This window comes from Beta vulgaris, chromosome 7 (assembly GCF_026745355.1).
Source record: "Beta vulgaris subsp. vulgaris cultivar EL10 chromosome 7, EL10.2, whole genome shotgun sequence".
Lineage (NCBI taxonomy): Eukaryota > Viridiplantae > Streptophyta > Magnoliopsida > Caryophyllales > Amaranthaceae > Beta > Beta vulgaris.
Window position 1 is genome coordinate 50350401 of NC_079208.1, and position 17845 is coordinate 50368245.

The 17845-nt window shown below is 40.2% G+C and overlaps 2 protein-coding genes across 4 annotated transcripts; both read left to right on the forward strand.

Moving 5' to 3' along the window:
• Positions 1–822: 822 nt before the first annotated feature.
• LOC104899618 (disease resistance protein At4g27190) lies at positions 823–9397 on the forward strand. Of its 3 annotated transcripts, XM_048647905.2 has the most exons (3): positions 823–1054; positions 3847–4053; positions 5600–9397. In XM_048647905.2, the coding sequence occupies exons 2-3, from the start codon at positions 3975–3977 to the stop codon at positions 8026–8028; spliced, it is 2508 nt and encodes an 835-aa protein (XP_048503862.1). In that variant the 5' UTR covers positions 823–1054; positions 3847–3974; the 3' UTR covers positions 8029–9397. The 3 variants fall into 3 exon arrangements, with proteins under 3 accessions (XP_048503862.1, XP_010685139.1, XP_057246910.1); XM_010686837.4 differs by lacking the exon at positions 3847–4053 and having other exon boundaries at positions 826–1054; XM_057390927.1 differs by lacking the exons at positions 823–1054; positions 3847–4053 and adding an exon at positions 2374–2397.
• A 3169-nt stretch (positions 9398–12566) lies between these two features.
• LOC125499330 (uncharacterized) lies at positions 12567–14214 on the forward strand. The gene is made up of 2 exons (XM_048647797.2): positions 12567–13355; positions 13489–14214. Exons 1-2 carry the CDS (start codon positions 13281–13283, stop codon positions 14023–14025), a joined length of 612 nt encoding a protein of 203 aa, XP_048503754.1. The 5' UTR covers positions 12567–13280; the 3' UTR covers positions 14026–14214.
• The last annotated feature ends 3631 nt before the right edge of the window (positions 14215–17845 follow it).

Here is a 17845-nt window from a genome sequence, read left to right on the forward strand (position 1 = left end):
ATATTAAAGTTTTAGAGTTCATCAATGGTCGACTAAGGTTCACATTTGAAATCAATATTGCAGTTTTAAAATAATCAAACACTTATGCTCAATTGAGAAAATGAGCGAAAAAGTTTACCCATTTGGACAAAAGTGTTTGCTCATTTTCTCAGATAAGTAGAACATTTACCATTTGAAGAAGTCTGCGCATTTGGGTGAAAGAGCAGAATTGATTAAAAAAGAAATACATTTTTATTTATTTGGAGAATTTCAAATGAGCAATGAACAAAAACATAGTATTAAATGTACCATGAGTACTCATGGTACACCATGATACACTCAGAAAACTAAAAAGTTTCTCACTTCCCGTTCCTCTTGACATCAGCTTGTTTTTATATCTTAAACTCTTAAGGTTTGCTTTTTACGTATCAATACATTGTTATGGTCAAAATTTGAAGAAATAAAGCAATAAATTAGTTGGTTGGTTTTTTAAAAAAATCATTTATTCTATATATAAAACGAAGGATTCACTTGAAATTAAAAATGACGTTAATAAAAAGTCACCCCTTTAAAATAAATAGAGGGGTTCAAGAATATCTAACAATAAATTAGAGACGGAACTGGAGTATAAAGTTGTTCTCACTCTATGTTGATGTCATATTGTCATCTAATTTAATTAATACAGTCTTATAAAAATGGTACCCAATATGTGGAATCGAATTTTGTCTACGCTAAGCTTAGTCGCGCATTTATTGTTGCCACTCTATAAAGGAAAAGTCCGAGTATACACTGTACACACTAGTGAGTAGTGACATTAGACAAAGACTTTGCTTTCTACCAAGACTCCAAAAAAAAAAAGAAAAAAAGACATCGCTTTCTCCATCAATCAATTATTGAAAGCTATTATTGGTGACTTGCTCTAAACTTCGCAAATTGGAGGCAACTTCCTATAATCGTTCCTATATCCTAATAATCAAGTTCGGAAGTTCCTATATAATCTCTGGAGTCTGGAGTCTGGAGTCTGGACCTTTCATCTGCAAATATAAAATTGTACATAAAAGCCGAGGCGAAGCAGGTGCGTGTTTATTTTAGCATTCTTGCTTTCATACTGTACTACTTTTTAATGTTCTGTTTTTTCCTCCTAATTACATGCTTCGGGGAGTCTTCTCTGTATATTGTATACTTATATCATATGTTGGATTTTTTTCTTAAGTTTTTGTTTTACAAATATGATGATTTATCTATTATCTAATGTTGACATATTATGTTAATTATTTGATACTTTATTTGGGATTTGGGAGGAGGAATAAGGTACACAGTTGGTTTGATATTATGCTAAACATTTATGGCAGAAGAAATGAAAGGAAAAAAAAAACTACTACTACTTCTTCCGTATATAAATTTTGCCCCCTTTTCAAGTTGACTATTTGAGATAAAGTTTATCAATTTTGACTGTTATTACTCATTAAATTATATACATTTTCAGTGATATATACAAAATAATTTAAATTGTTCTTTTTCGATCTTAGTTTATTTTATCAAAAGTTAAGCTATATTGAACGAATACCAGGGTGAAGAGGGCACACCCTCAGCCTAGGGCCAAGGGAGGAGACAAATTGAACTATTTGCTATAAATGGTTTTTTTTTTCTAATACTTATGCACTAAGTGCATATAGCTAAGTTTTTTTTTTTTTTTTTTTTTTTTTTTTTTTTTTTGAGAAAAAAGGAAAGTTAGCATAGATTGATTAAGATAGTACACCATCTTGAGACTCATGATCCTCACAGTCATTCAAGTCATAGTTTTGAGCACGCCTTGATAACCGCAAATAAGTACATGCACCCAAGTGCATGTAGAGCATGGTGCACCCTTTTCTAAACTACGTCGTTTTATCATTTTTAGAGTCTATAATTTTTTTAAAAAAAATTGTTATTTGCTTCCTTAAATTTTGCAACTAAAGATTCCTTTTTCAAATTTGAATTTTAAAGGTATATGTTCTTTTACCTAAGTGTAGATGTTCATTTATTATATGTTCTTTTCATTATAACCTTCGTTCTTTTATAAATATAAATTTACACGTTCTTTAATTGTAAGTCATTTGTTCTTTTTTAACGCAAAAAAGTTGTTGAAAAAAGTTCGTATTTCTTTTATATAAACGGTATGTTCTTCTTGGGTGCACAATGAGCATGGTGCACCCTAGTGCACATAATCCACGCTTTGATAAAGGAGTGTCATGAAGCAAAATATTAATACAAATCGGTGGAGGGGTAACTAAAAAATACACGTGGTCAATACAAATTGCCTCCTTCCTTACCATCTTAGCTATGTCATTCGCTAGTTGATTTTCACCCCGCCCTTCATACTGCAGCACAACGTTTGAACCTTGTACGAGGTACTCCTTGCATTTTTCCATGAGAAAGGTAAGGTTGTTTTTTATTTTACTAGTTCCTTTGAATCCTACTATAGCATTTGCACTGTCAATAGCTATAATACACTTATCTCAACCTTTACTTTTAATACAAGAGAGTGTTTGCAATATCGCCTTTATCTCTGCTTCAAGGGGGTCTCAGGAGAAGGTTCTCAAATAAAAACTACATTGATGGGGAGATTATGCAGCTGGGTTAGGGAGTGATTACACAAGTTTTCTTCGATCCATGGTTTAAAAACAACATTAGTCGAATTTATAACACCCAAACTATCCCACAGCTCCTAGCCCTAGAACAAGTTCTAGAGATATGATCCATTGATTCTTTTTTCTTAGGGCAAAATGAACAAGTACAATCAGTGATACTCATGGTTTGGAAAAGGTTTCCATTACAAGGCATTCTCTCCCACCATATTTGCCAAATAAACATTTTTATTTTTGGAAAAAACCCGGAATATCCCAAACCAATCCCATTTTTCCATGTTCAATGTTTTATTAATTAGTGAGATGATTTGCAGCCTTTTTGGAATCAAAGTTCTCATATTTAGACCAAGAAGAGAACCTAAAGTCTTCATTCTGGGATAGATTAAGTGACTTGGCTCTTTCAATAATATGGTTTGGAAAAGGAAAAACTAATTTTGACAAATCTGGATTTCCATTCACGTTTATATCAGCTAAGGACCGGGATAATTCATTCATTTGGATTGGTCCATGGATTTGGCTTCTAAGGGTTTGGTCATTGAGCCAATTGTAATTCCAAAGATTGATTGATTCCCCATTTCACCTACCAACTCATACTTTGGTGATAGAGGTTCCAACCCTTACCTATACAGCTATACTGTTCCATATGTAAAGCCTTTAGTGAAATTTACAGGTTCCTCTCTTTTCCTCACATATTTTTCAAAAAGAAAATTTGCGGCCCAATTCAATTTGTTGTCAATTTTCCAGCAAAGTCTAGCAAGGATAATTAGATTTATATGATTATTAGTGAGGAAACCAAGTCCTCCAATAGATTTTGGCATAGACATGTTTTTCCAAGACACCTAGTTGTGCTCTCTTGAACTCCCGAGAGAAAAATTTTCCACAAATTGCGTCCAATTTTTATGAGATAGATATTGGGAAGTGGATATATGCATGAAGTACCTAGGTATTGCTTGGAGGGTGGAGTTACTCAGCATCATTCTCCCCGCTTTGGTTAGACACTTAGATTTCCAATTTGCTAATTTTGCACTAACTTTATCAATGAGAAAGGAGAGTTTATTTTTGGAAGGTTTGTTTTGTGTAAGCGGGAAACTTAGATAGGTTCCCAGGTCATGAGTGCTCTTGATATTCAAAATCATCAATTAAGTCAATATTTGTGTTCTTGGAAAAGAAAAGGTTGCTTTTGGACTCTTTACATCCTGCCCCGAGATTGAAAGGAAATAATCCAACACTTATTTCATAGACTCTAGGGTTTGCATATTTGCTTCACCAAAAAAGATTACATCGTCAGCAAAGAGAAGGCGAGAAATTTCTATCTTTCCACCTCGAAGTTTTAAAGGGATCCAAGATTTTGCACTGTATGCATCATGGATGCATCTTGAAAGATATTCAAGGCAAATGATGAAGATATACGGGGATAAGGGGTCTTCTTGTCTTATGCCTCTTGAAGGTATGAAAGATTAAGTTTTCATCCCATGAATTAGGACACTGGAAGAGACACTTGAAATACAACTCATGATATGCATGGCATTGTTAATTAATACTCTCTCCGTTTTTTTAGATGTAACATTGGACTTTTCATATTTGCCGAGGCACAACTTTGACCAATGATATCTCCAATTATATAAAAGTAAAAATTATAAAAAATATATATTTGGAAAGTGTATACCGTGACGAATCAAACAAGATCCCACATGATTATATTTTTTCTTATGTATAAATAACAATTAGTGGTCAAAGTGTATTGGATGAATAGTGCCCAAAATCAACATGTTACATCTAAAAAAAACGGAGGGAGTATAAGTTTTTAACTTAGATATTATTCTCATAATCTCTATTCTATATCTCAAGAGGGATAGGACACCAAAAAATAGAAAAAAAGAGAGTAACTACTTACTTTATTTAAAAAATAAAAAAAGTAAAAAATAGAAAAAAGAACTACCTAATTAATTAAAAAAAAAGTAAAAAAGGATTAAAAAAAGGCATTACAAAAACAAAACAGTCAACAATTCAAAAATCCCTAATTTATTAAATATAATTAACTATTAATTTAATTTTCTACCTCCCCTAAAAAAATTAATTTTCTAAGTATTTTCGCACGCATCGCGTGCAGCCGTGCATGCATCGCGTGTATATAAAACTATTTGATATATAAGGAGATAGGGAGCAAGATGGAATTATCATATGTGGAATTAGATATAAAATATGAGAATAATGTCCTTAATTAATTAATACTATATACTTCCTCCGTTTGTTAATAATAAGTAACACAAAGAGAAAGTAGGGGAAAATCAAGGATCTATTAAAATCAAGGATCCAAATATGTGTCGAGTAAAAAAAATGATGGAACAAACAATTCGGACAGAGGGAGTAATATTAAATTTTCTTTGATTAATTTATATAGTTGGCTTCAGGGGTAATTATAATTAATGAGTCAAATTAGTTCATGAACTACTTTGGTCAATGCTCAACTTCAGTAAATCTAGCTCAAGTCAAACTTGAATCGTGATTAATGAGTTGAGCCCAGCATTATCTAAAGAAGTATGACTAATTAATTGTAGCATATTAGCATTAGGTAATCGAAATATTAGTCAATGATCAGCAATAACTTCAATGATATAAGCTGAAGTAATATATAGTTTAGTTTCAGCTTTCCTAAATTTTGGGTCAAGTTGAGCGTAGAACTTCCAATTGATGAGCTTGAGCTCGAACTTAAGTTGTTGCTATAGCTCAAGCAGTCAAGCTCAAATAGATAGCTAGGCTATCCATGAAATTATAATATGTTTTTGATACCTTTCAGGCTTTCAGGCATTAATTTTGTCTTCTATTTTATTAATTCATGGCGTAGAGCCATAGATATACAATTAATTGCTTGATTGGAATGCGTGGAGTAGTAGTTTAGTATGTTGCTGGTGTCTTTTTTATTTTCCTTTTTTTGGATGAGGGGGAGGCTAATTCACAAAAGAATAGATATTGATATGTTCTTCTTTCTGCAGATCCAACTTTCAACAAGATGCCTTTCAAATTGTCTATATTCAATACGATTTTTGCCTTTTTAAGGAACTACCATGGTGTATCATGTGACGGAATAAGCAACAATACAGGGTGTGTGGCTGTTGATAACCCATTTGATTCTGCAACGAACACTGTTGAGTCACAACCTCCAACTAAGCGCAGGAAGGTGCAGACATCCCTGCGCGTTAACTCTGAGTATGTTGATAAAATCGTTGGTTGGTTAGCAGACGATCAGATTACCAGCATTGGCATCTATGGGATGGGCGGGATTGGTAAGACCACTCTTGGACTGCAGCTCCACAATTGGATTCGCAACCATGGCATCCCTTCTACAGGTATTCATGCTATTGCTTGGGTATCTGTGGAAATGGATATCACAGTGTACCAATTACAGCAAAAAATTGCTGATGCTATTAGGCTTGATCTTCAAGGTGATAAGGATGAGAATAGAAGAGCATCTATGTTACATGCCTTTCTGTCACGGAACGACAAGTTCATACTCTTCCTTGATGATTTGTGGGGTGCTTTCCGTCGAGAGGATATTGGGATTCCCTATGAGTGCAAGCTGATTTTGATTTCTCGATTGCTGGACGTTTGTCGTACCCTACATTGCCAGAAAATCATCAAGGTTGAGCCACTATCAGAGGAAGAAAGTTGGCAGCTGTTTCACCATAACATTCAAAAAGGTTTTCCAGATCCCAAAGAAGTGTCCTCTGTTAGGAAGCTTGTGTATAATGAGTGTGCAGGTCTGCCGCTTGCTATCACTGTGTTGGCCAATAGCAGTAAGAGGGGGGTGGTTACTCCTATGGGACCGACCCAGTTGGATGATGTGTTCAGTCGATTGCAGTTGTCTTATAAAAGATTGAATAACGTCAAAGTGCAGCGTTGTTTTTTGTATGCTGCATTATATCCCAAAGGTTATGCCATCAGTAAAGAAGAGTTGATACGTGTTTGGATTGGAGGGAGGCTCATAGATGACGTGCCATCTTTGCAGGTACAATATGACATGGGTTATACTGTGTTGAACAAGCTTCTTAACTCTTGTTTATTGGAAACTTGTCAAGATAATAGGAGCGTTAAGATGCATGATCTTGTTAGACATATGGCTCTTTCCATTGCTAAAGATGATAACTTTGTGGTAAAAGCTGATGCAACTTCGATATTGGAGTGCTGCGGGAATCTTCATGCTGTTTCCTTGATAAATACTTCAATCGCATTGATCCCATCGGGTACTTCCCTGAAGTGTACCAATCTCAAAACTCTGCTTTTGCAAAACAACCCTGTCGAGGTAATCCCAGAATCATTTTTCTTGGACATGCATGCGCTGCGTGTTCTAAGTCTATCTGCTACTAGTGTTATTAGACTGCCTACTTCCATTAGTTCCTTAGAAGAGCTGCAAGTCTTAGATCTTAGTAGCTGTCAGAAGTTGAAAGAAGTGCCTCAGTTAGCAAAGCTTCATAAATTAAGGTTTCTGGACCTATCTCATACTGCACTTGAGCAAATTCCTCGCTCTCTTGAAATGTTAAAAAGGCTCGTGGAGCTTGATTTGTCCTTTATTCATGAACCAAAAATATTTCCCAGGGGGATCTTGCTTGCTCTGTCTAGTTTGAAGAGGTTATCCTGCAACGTTTTGGGCATCATTCATGAGTTGCAAAATTTAGAATCATTGGAGATTCTTGATGCCAAATTTGAGTCTCTTTTTGACATGAGTGTTTACGTAAAATCCGAGCATTGGCGCAAACTAGAGTGCTTCCATCTGCAAGTTGGAAATCAGATAACGCCAAAGAGATTCTACAGCAGAGCAGTATCCCTGCATAGCTGTACCTTAAGTGGTCAAGGGGGAGAACGGTTTGTGCTTCCATATGACATTCAGGAGTTGTATCTTGATGATTGCAGTGGTTTCTCTAGCCTATCTGATATTATAAGTCCTGCAAATGCTTATGGTCTTCAACAAGAAGCTGAAGCCTTTTCAAGCTTAGAAATTTGCAGCATCAGTAGGTGCAATAATATTGAGCAACTTCTTGCACCAGGTCAGATGCCAAACCTTCTCCAGTCCCTTGAAATCTTAGAGGTTGAAGAATGTGAGCAACTGAAAAAGCTACTTGTTGAGGACGTCAGCCTTCCCGAGCTTAAGCAACTCATTCTTACTTCCTTGCCTCAACTGAATGGCGTCTATAAAGGTCGACTTGTTTGTACCTCACTTCAGTCACTTACAGTTATGGATTGCCCAAATATGAAGCGCCTTCCAATTTTCAACACAGATAATGTTGAAGATCAATTCGTTCCTTCTACTATAGAGTGGATTGAGGGACAACAGAAATGGTGGGAGTTGTTAGAATGGGATAAGTCGGAATCTAAAGCGTTGCTCCAACCCTTCTTTAGATGCAGATCTTCCATAGATTTATGCTAGTCAAAGGAGTGAGATGATATGTATCTTCCATTCATATTCGGCATTCACTGGCACGAAAACAATTGGGGTTTCAGGTCGAAAACAGGGACAAGTTTCTACATCTTCCCTCTCGACCGAGTCATATCAGAGGAGCGAGTACCAAGCTATTGCTTCCTACTGGACTCTACAAATTTGTGACATTGGTTTGGCCTACTTACCTTTCTCTTCATATTCTTTATCCCATTGCTCAATGCGTTCTTTAAAAATCAGTGGTTGTTTGGTTGACATTGATCTATATTGGAAGTCAAGTACCTGAAAAATGAAAAATTCTTATGTTTAGTTGACAAAACACAAGAAGTATTTCATGGGAATCCATTCCCATAGAATTTCATGTGTGCAACCAAACAATTTTTTGCATTTTTATGAGTGGTACTTTCTACGTCTAACCAAACAACTACTTGATTTATACATGGTTTGGAGGAAAAAGAATATGAACAAATTTCTTTGAAAATTATGATTTAATGAAAATCTAAATTCAAATTCCAGTTCTTTGAAAAATGTGATGTTCATTCTTTTACAGCTTGTTTGGTAGAAAGAATTTGGAAGGAAAAGAAAGGAAGTGGAAGGAAATTTGTTACTTTGCAATGTTTGATTCATAAAAAAAAAATAAGTGAAAGGAAATGGGAGGAATTGGAAGGAAAGACTCTTTAATAAAATTTCACTTTCCTTTCCTCCCAAAAGTGGGGGAATTTGGGAGGAAAGAGAAAATTTATACCAAACATGGAAAGTTAAGGTTTTTTTTCCTTTCTTTTCCATTCTTTTCTTTTCTCTTCCCTTCCTTTCTCTTTTCTTTCTTTCCCTTACTAAAAATGAACCAAACACACTGTCATTTTTCACTTTTGGAACACTAAGAAACATTGTTTTTTTTAACAAATTAGTGGAAGTTTTGAAACCTACTTTCCTTGAAAATGATTTACCTCCTAACTAAACTAGTCTTGGCTTGCTTTGAAGATAGGAAAAAAAAATCTTTTGTGCCGAGAAAATGAGCACCTAAGAATAAGGTGTGCATTGTGTGCTCACCTTCTCTCTCGTTTTCCTCACATTCAAGTGCACTGTGGTCTTACGTGCATTGGAGGGCTTGTGAACTTTCCTTTTGGACTTGGATAAGTTTCAAAGCCCAAACCAACCTAATGTTGTTGTAAGAATTTTTTTCTACAAAAGTGTAAAGTAGTTTACTTCCAAGTTTTTTTTTTCTTTCATGTAATATGTAAAATTTATATTAGCATTATATTTTATAAAATTATGTTCATAATAAATATAAGGAGTAACAGTCAATATATGTAAAACACTCTCTTTTAGGATATATATTTATATAAATATTATCTTATTATGTTAGGTTTTCTAATACAATTAAGATATACTACTATGATTTGTTATCCCTATAAACATTGATCAATGCATATCTCTTCATTTAAGGAGATTTACACAATTCAACATGGAGTACTTGAGAATCATTAAATGGAATGAGGACGTTAAGTCGTTAATGACTTGATGTTTTCTAGATTTCCTTACTTCCTTGTCACATCCAAAGGGTCGCAGTTCACTTCAAATTATGTTGATGTCGAGTATTTATACTAAGGGTCCGTTTGATTCAACTTATCTTATCTTATCTTATTTTTTCTGAAATAAGTTGAATAGAACAGTGTCTAATACTAATATATTAAAAGGTGTTCCTAAAGGAGGAACAGTGTCACGTGGCGCTCTCTATAAGGGTATTTTACTCCACGTAATCCACATATAATAACTTTTTTTCGAAGTTGCATAGTATAAGTGTTTCGGTTCGAAACGGTTAGCGTCCTCGCAAGAGTCCGCCAAGCCTTGAGAGCTCACGTCCTTGCTGGAAAGCTGCACAGGATGCAAACGTAAACTACCCTCGGGGTGGTTTTGAGGAAACCCCCTCCGACGCTCCAGTCAGATATTTGGACCACTAGGATGTAGAGAGAGAAGTAAGAGAGAGAGAGATAAGCTATTTTTAGTGTGTAAGAGAATGTACCTGCAGGATAGTACCATCGGGGTATTTATAGAAGTACTATTCCTCTGACAGGGCGTGTAATCCTTTGACACGTGTAGGGCTATGACGCATTTGACAGGTGGGAAGATTCCCTTTATTTTGTCTTGTTAGGCGTCCGCCAACATTGTCGGTCCCATGGGACGATCTGGCTCAAACAGTGCTTTTAATGGCTTAATCGCGCTCGCGTCCATAATATTATTCGCGGCCACAGATGGGAAGGCCGCTAATAAACTTGGGTTATACCCATACAACTAGCCCCCCAGCATCTTTTGGGGTCGCGATCACTGAAGATGTTATCGGATGGACGCGCATATTTTTGCAACAATATTTTTATATTTCTTTTTATTTTTTGTCTTTTCTTAATGGGGTAGGTTTGTGAAGTGCCACGTGTCGTCGTAGGGAGTTGAAGAATTTTGAAAAGTTAATGATTACCTTTTCCGAAAATCCCGCCCAGATGGCTTATTAGGTTTTAGTGTGGTCTTGACACTTGGCACGTATCTGAGAGGAAACTGAAGAGTTCACTTGATCTTAGCCACTCATCTTGGTATAAAAGCAAAAGGCGGTTTTTTCTCTGACTTTTATCTCATTTTTCAAAGAACTTCCTCCTTCCTTACCTTTTCTTTCTGACAAGAAACTCCATAGCCAACATTTACACTGCTCCAAAGCTTGCTTTTTAGTGTTCCATTGCCACCAAAAAGTTCGTCATTTTCTTAGTTTCTTCATCCCGGTTCTGGTGATATCGAGGATTTCGCTTTTGCTTGACTTGCATTTTTCGGTTTTACTTTGTTCTGGTTTTTGCGAATTTTCGGTGGTTTTCCGGTCCAAGGTCTCAGCTTTTGGTGTTGCTTTCGCTGTTTCGGAGTTTTACCTGTCTTTTCGGCAAGTTTCGCTCTTTGTCTCTTCTCTTTTTCCGGCGACTTTGATTTCCAGGTAACTTTCCAACTTCTCTTTTTCTTGATTCTCTTTCTCGTACTTGCCATGTCGGACCAATCTGATAGCCAGAATGCTTTTGATGAGGTCTTTGTAACTGAGAGTGACCCCTCTTCCCCCTCTGTTGACCCCATTTCTGAGCCTGATTCTAGTCCTGTGGGAAGAACTAGGCTATTAGCGGACATACCCCCCACAATTGACAGAGAAAAAGAGTTGAGATCCAAGTTCCTTAACGACCCCTCTACTCCTGAAGAACACAATTTAACCTTGAAATACTTGACTGCTAGACAAAGTGGTGATAAGCAAACACTTAGGGAGCTCAGACATCAGATCCTAGCTAGACGCTCTCGTAGACATCCGCCAGCGGATGCCGTCCCTGGTCTTGACGTTCCCCCTCTAAGGGAGCACGCTTGGTTGAATAGCTTGGCGGATGCTGGCGTTAGGGTATCGTCCGATTTTTTCGATCGCTTACAGGAGTGTGTAGCTCCTAATCCCCCTATTATTGATTTAGGTGACGACAGCAATTCATCTACTATGTATTGGCCCAAGATGATCATGATGAGGCCGTCTATCACCGCCGGACCGATAATGCTAGTTCGAAGGCTCCGGTCACTGAGGAGAATCCGCCATCTGACCAGGAAGATGAGCCGGATGTCGGGCCTGGATCAGGTGCACTTTGGCTTCCTGAGGATGCTACAAATGGTCCACTCACCGTGGAAATAGATGGGTTATGGCGTCAGGACGCCTTAGATTTGAGCTATCCGCAACAGCTCGGGATTTATATAATATGCCTTCCAGATATCGACTGGTCGTGCCGTCCGAAGGATCCGTCATCACTGAGTGCCCTCCCGGCCATGTTGCCGTCTATACACATCATCTTGAATTTGGTCTTCGTTTTCCTTTGGACCCTTTCTTGGTGGAGATTTTGAATGCGTTCAATGTCTGTTTGGCGCAATTAACTCCTTTGGCGGTCCGAAATATCATAGCGTACATCTGGGTAGTACGTTTTCGTGATTTCCCCCAAACCGTCAACCTGTTCCGCCATCTCCACTGGCTGAAGAAAAATGGATCTTCTCGGTTGAACGGGTGGTGGTCGATAATGACGGCCGACAAGAAAATGACGGTCCAGCCGAAGATGACCAGTTTGAAAGGCTGGCAAGATGCGTTTTTCTGGTTAAGAGTACCGGAAGATTACCCCCTTCGTCGTCATTTTACAGAACCTGCTCCTCACATGGAGCATCTGACTCTGGAGCCGTTAACTGAGAATGAGTTAAAGGCTTATGACTATTTTTCTTCAGTTGACTACGACATCACTTTTGAGGACGGGAGGGTTGTTAGATCTAAAGAACCTTCGATATGGCTTCCTCACTCCAAATATATTTTGGGAGACAAACCACTATCTGCCGTCCGCTTATCGCATGTTTATGAGAATGGTGAGTACAGTTATCAGATTGGTTCGCCTAGTGGTGGTATCAGGGCTTGCTTCTCTTCTTCCCTTTTTTTTTTTTTTTTTTTTTTTTTTTTTTTGGCGACCTTGATCTTGACGCTCTTGGCGTTGACGAAGATTATCGGCCGTTAACACACTTGCCTGCCGCTCCTTCCATCGACTACCCCACCATGCACAGTGCTACCAACGGTCGCAGGGGTGGCAACCGCCACGGGCCTCAGAATCTTCGTAGGGGTCGTGGGGCGGCCCAGGCTACTCGCGTCCCTGTGGTCGCTGCTTCTCCTGCCGCCCCTTCGTCTACTGCCCTTCCACTTAGGTCCGTTACTTCTCGGAGCGTAACTGGGGGGGGGGGCGACAAGGAGGCGACAAAGGGAGCCGACTGCAGCTGACTCGGCCGCCAACAAGCGGCAAGCTGTGGAAGACCCTGGTACCTCTGCTGCTAATGAGGTAGTCCAGGTCGAAGATCTGGATCCGACGGCCCCAGGGGATACTGACGGGCTTGTTACTGGCGCAAATGACCCGGCACCTGTCAGCGGCACTTCCTGGTTGTCGGGCTCTGCTTCTTCCATCAGGGAGAAGATAAGAGAACTGATTACTAGGCCTAGCTTTCTTACTAGCTTATCTCCTGGTATCTTCTATCGGTACCGGGAGTGGATAGAAAAGAAAGAAGTGCCTCTGACTGATTCTGTGGCGGCCGCATTTGCGCCTTCACCTGTCACGGCTGGCAAGGTTTACCAGCCTGCTTGGGATGTCCGCGAGGACGAGTCTCTTTACTCCGACATCCCAGAGAATGGCGGCATTCTGGCCTACAGGATCTTGAAGGGTATGCAGTTACCCTTGGATAGGCCGTCAGGGTCTCTGATCACCCCTGCTGCCCGCCTAGCCCATGACCAACTGATTGTACGTACCGTCTCTTTTCTTGTCTTACTGCTTTTTTATTTTTTGGCGTAATCTCTTTTCTGATTGTGTGGTTTTGTTTGTTGTTGTTGTTTTTTTTTTTTTTTTTTTTTTTTTTTTTTTTTTTTTTATACAGGCTAACAATGCTGCCCTTGAGCTCATAGAGCAATATCTGGAGTATCAGAGGCTGACTGACTCCTACAAAGCGTCCTTAGAGACTTGCCAAGGTCTTCTTCGGGATGCGGAAGAGAAGTTGGCGCCTCTGGAGGATGAGGTGGTGACTTTAAGGGATAGGGCGGCCCTTTTGGAAGAAACGGAGGAGAACGTCAAAGCTCTGACCAAGGCGGTAGAGGCCGCTAATAATGAGAAAGAGATAGCTGTTCTGGACGCCTCTGCCGCTGAGGCTCGGGGAGCCGCCAACGCTGTTGCCGAGTTCAAGGCGTCCGATGAGTATGTGGCGGAACTGCATAAGAGATATGACGGTGGCTGGGCCGCTGCTATGAGGTGCGTCTGCAAAACCGTTCCAGGCTTTGACTGGAACGTTATTGAGGACGCTCATGCGGCGGGTCAACATCTGTCACCTTTTGAGGGGGATCCTAACTTTGCGGATGAGGACGCCATCGCAGACGTGGATCCTCGGGAGCCCACGACGCCAGGACCTCATGCCCCTTGAAGCTTTTGGCGGCCATCTACCAGCTCTTCCTGCTCTTCAAACAGTCTTTAGTTTTTGTTTTTTGCACCCGAGTTTGTAATATCTCTTTTGAACTATTGATGTTGTAACTCGCCCTTTGGTGGCGCCTTGAACTATTACTTTGTTTTATTTCTCTAAGTACTTTTTGCTATGACTAAAAGCCTTTTTTCATATTGGCCGCCATAATTTTTTTTTGTAGTTGGCCGCCAAGCCAGTAGCTTTTAATCTATGAAAAGTACTTCTAAAGTCTGATTGTTTATTTTTTATTATTGTCCGTATGCTGATGTGACCGTTAATACACTTAGCCTGTTATATGGCTTTAATTTGCGTGCTAGGTCTGTCATATGACCGTTAATGCACTTAGCCTGTTATATGGCTTTAGTTTGTGTGCTTGGTCTGTCATATGACCGTTAATGCACTTAGCCTGTTATATGGCTTTAGTTTGTGTGCTTGGTCTGTCATATGACCGTTAATGCACTTAGCCTGTTATATGGCTTTAGTTTGTGTGCTTATGACCGTTAATGCACTTAGCCTGTTATATGGCTTTAGTTTGTGTGCTTGGTCTGTCATATGACCGTTAATGCACTTACTTTTTCCGTAGATGCCAACAAAGATACGATAATAACAAACAAGAGAATTTATCAGGACGCTAGTGTAGGTTTTATTATTCGTGTAATTCAATCAAGGGCTCTTGGCCAATTACAATTATTGCCTACACATAATACTTTTTCAGAACATCCGCATTCCAGCAATTCTTGAGTTCTTTTCCGTCCATATCTTTAAGGATAAAGGAACCGGGGCCTATCTTCTTAGCGATTATGTACGGGCCTTCCCAGTTCGCAGTTAGCTTCCCCTCAGCATGCGCTTTACCAGTGGCGGCTGTTCTCCTGAGGACGAGATCGTTGACCTCCAGCTGTCTTTCCCAAACTCTCTTGTTGTAGGCCTTGCTAATTCTGTTCTTATAAGCAGCTGCTCTCAATTCCGCCATGAGCCTTACCTCGGGTAAGAAATCCAGACTTTCTTTGAGAGCCTGTTCATTCGCGTCTAGATCCTGATGTTTCACCCGGTATGAGGGCAGACCCACCTCGACCGGCAACACTGCTTCTGCTCCGAAAGCCAGTTTGAAAGGATTTTCTCCCGTCGCTTCTTTCTCTGTTGTTCTGTTCGACCATAGGACGGCAGGCACCATATCTGCCCATTTTCCCTTAAATTCATCCAGCTTCTTCTTTAGGGCGTTTAGGATTTGTTTATTCGCGGCCTCCGCCTGGCCATTGCTTTGTGGGTGGCACACAGCTGAGTATGCGAATTTTACTCTGTACTCTGTCAGGAAAGCTTGGATTGGACGACAGTCAAACTGGACGCCATGGTCGAAAACAATAGCCATGGGATCCCAAATCTGTCATTATATTCTGCCAAATGAATCTCTTGACTTGGTGGGCTTTAATTTGAACTGTCCTCCGCTTCTATCCACTTTGTGAAGTAATCTATGCCCACTATCAAGAACTTCCTTCCCCCGGTTGCTTTTGTAAACGGCCCCAGGATATCCATCCCCCACTGCGCAAACGGGATGGGACAAAATATGGGCTGCAGATCATTGGCTGGTCTGTTGATGACGGGAGCAAATCTTTGACACTTATCACATTTTTTGACATAGCTCTGAGCATCCGCCAGCATGGTCGGCCAGTAAAACCCCGCCCTTAGCGCCTTTAACGCTAAAGCTTTTCCTCCGATGTTATTGCCGCAAATACCCTCATGTATTTCTTCCAGTATCTTCTTCGCTTCCCATGCCGTTGCGCATTTTAGTAGAGGCAGGCTAAATGATTTTCTGTATAGCTCATCCCTGTATATGATGTACCAGTTTGCCTGTCGTCTTAACTTCTTCGCGGCGAAGGATTGCTTGGGAGTACCCCTGTCAGTTTGTACGCCACCAGCTCACTGAACCATTCCCTGCTGGTTTACCACGTTGACGGTCACAATCTCTTCTAAAATGCTCTTGTCCTTTTGCATGTCTATGGTGACCGTCCTTTCAACGTTGAATGAATTGGAGCTGGCTAGCTTAGAAAGAGCATCTGCTTTTGCGTTCTCCGCTCGCGGTATGGCCTGCACTTCGAAACGCCGAAGTTGAGCTATCAACTCCTTGCCTTCTGCACATACTTCGCCATGTTTACTCCTCTAACTTCAAAGTCCCCTTTCAGCTGGCCGCTAACCAATTGGGAATCAGTCTTTAGTAGTACTTGCTGGGCACCAGCCGCCAAGCACATTCTCAGACCAGCTATGGCTGCTTCATATTCTGCTTCATTGTTTGATGCTGGGAAACCGAATCTGATAGCATACTGGAAGTGTTACCTTCCGGGCTTGTCATTACTATCCGGCTCCTGAGCCGCTATCGAGCGGATCCATCTACCTCCAATAGCCAACTTTCTTTCTGCTCTATTTCTTCTTCTTCATACGAGGCCTCACCATGAAACCGCCAAGGCCTGAGCTTTAATGGCGGTTCTGGGCTTGTATTGAATATCATACTCGGATAGCTCTACGGCCCATTTCAGCAGACGACCCGAGCTATCCATTTTCTGAAGAGCTTTTTCCAGTGGTTGATTTGTGAGCACCTGGATGGGATGACAATCAAGTATGGCCTGAGTTTCCTGGCTGCTATGATGCGCCAAGGCCATCTTTTCTACCAACTGGTAACGGCTTTCGGGCCGTTAAGGATATGGCTTATAAAGTATATGGGGCACTGTCGTTTCTCCTTCTCCACCAATAGTACGGCCGCGACCGTCTTTGGTGACGCTGAAACATACAACTGCAGTACGTCCCCTGTTCTGGTCTTGTGATTGTAGGTAATTTTTTCAAGTGCTCTTTCACAGCCGCAAGGCTTTGCTCTGGTCTCCCCCCATTCGAACTTTTTGTTTCCCCTTAACAAAGCGAAGAAAGGCAAGGCCTTGTCGGCTGACTTGGAGATAAATCGAGTAAGTGATGCCATTCTCCCTGTTAACCTTTGGATGTCTTTCACCCCCTTAGGTTCTGGCAAGGTCATGATTGCCTGAATCTTTTCCGGATTCGCATCTATTCCTCTTTTGCTGACAAGGAAACCAAGAAACTTCCCAGCCTTTACTCCGAACACACATTTTTTAGGATTAAGCTTCATCTGGTACCTTCTCAGCGTTCTAAATGTTTCAGCCAAATCCTCTAGGTGCTCGCGGTCAGATTTACTTTTGACAATGGAGTCGTCAACATAAGCTTCTATGTTTCTGCCTCTCTGATCCGCAAATACTTTATCGACCAACTTCTGGTAAGTGGCTCCGGCATTACGAAGCCCAAAAGGCATCGCCTTGTAATTGTAAACTCCACAGTCTGTTATAAATGCCGTCTTCTTTCTATCTGCTCCGAGTAAACTGATTTGATGATATCCTGAGAATGCATCCATAAAGCTGAGCAGAGCATGGCCGCTAGTAGAATCTACTAGCTGGTCTATCCTAGGCAAAGGATAGCAGTCTTTTGGGCAGGCCCTATTGAGATCCGTGAAGTCCACACACATTCTCCATTGGCCGTTCGCTTTCTTTACCATAACGACGTTAGCCAACCATTCTGGGTAGTCAACGGCTCGATAAATCCTGCCGCTAACAATTTATCTACCTCCTCTTTTATGGCTTTATTCTTGTCTGCCGAAAAATTTCTTTTCTTCTGCTTGATTGGACGGACGGCCATCCACATTTAAGCGATGGACAATTACAGAGGGATCTATCCCTGGCATCTCATCAGCGGAGAACGCGAAGACGTCTGCATTCTCTCTTAAAGTGCCACC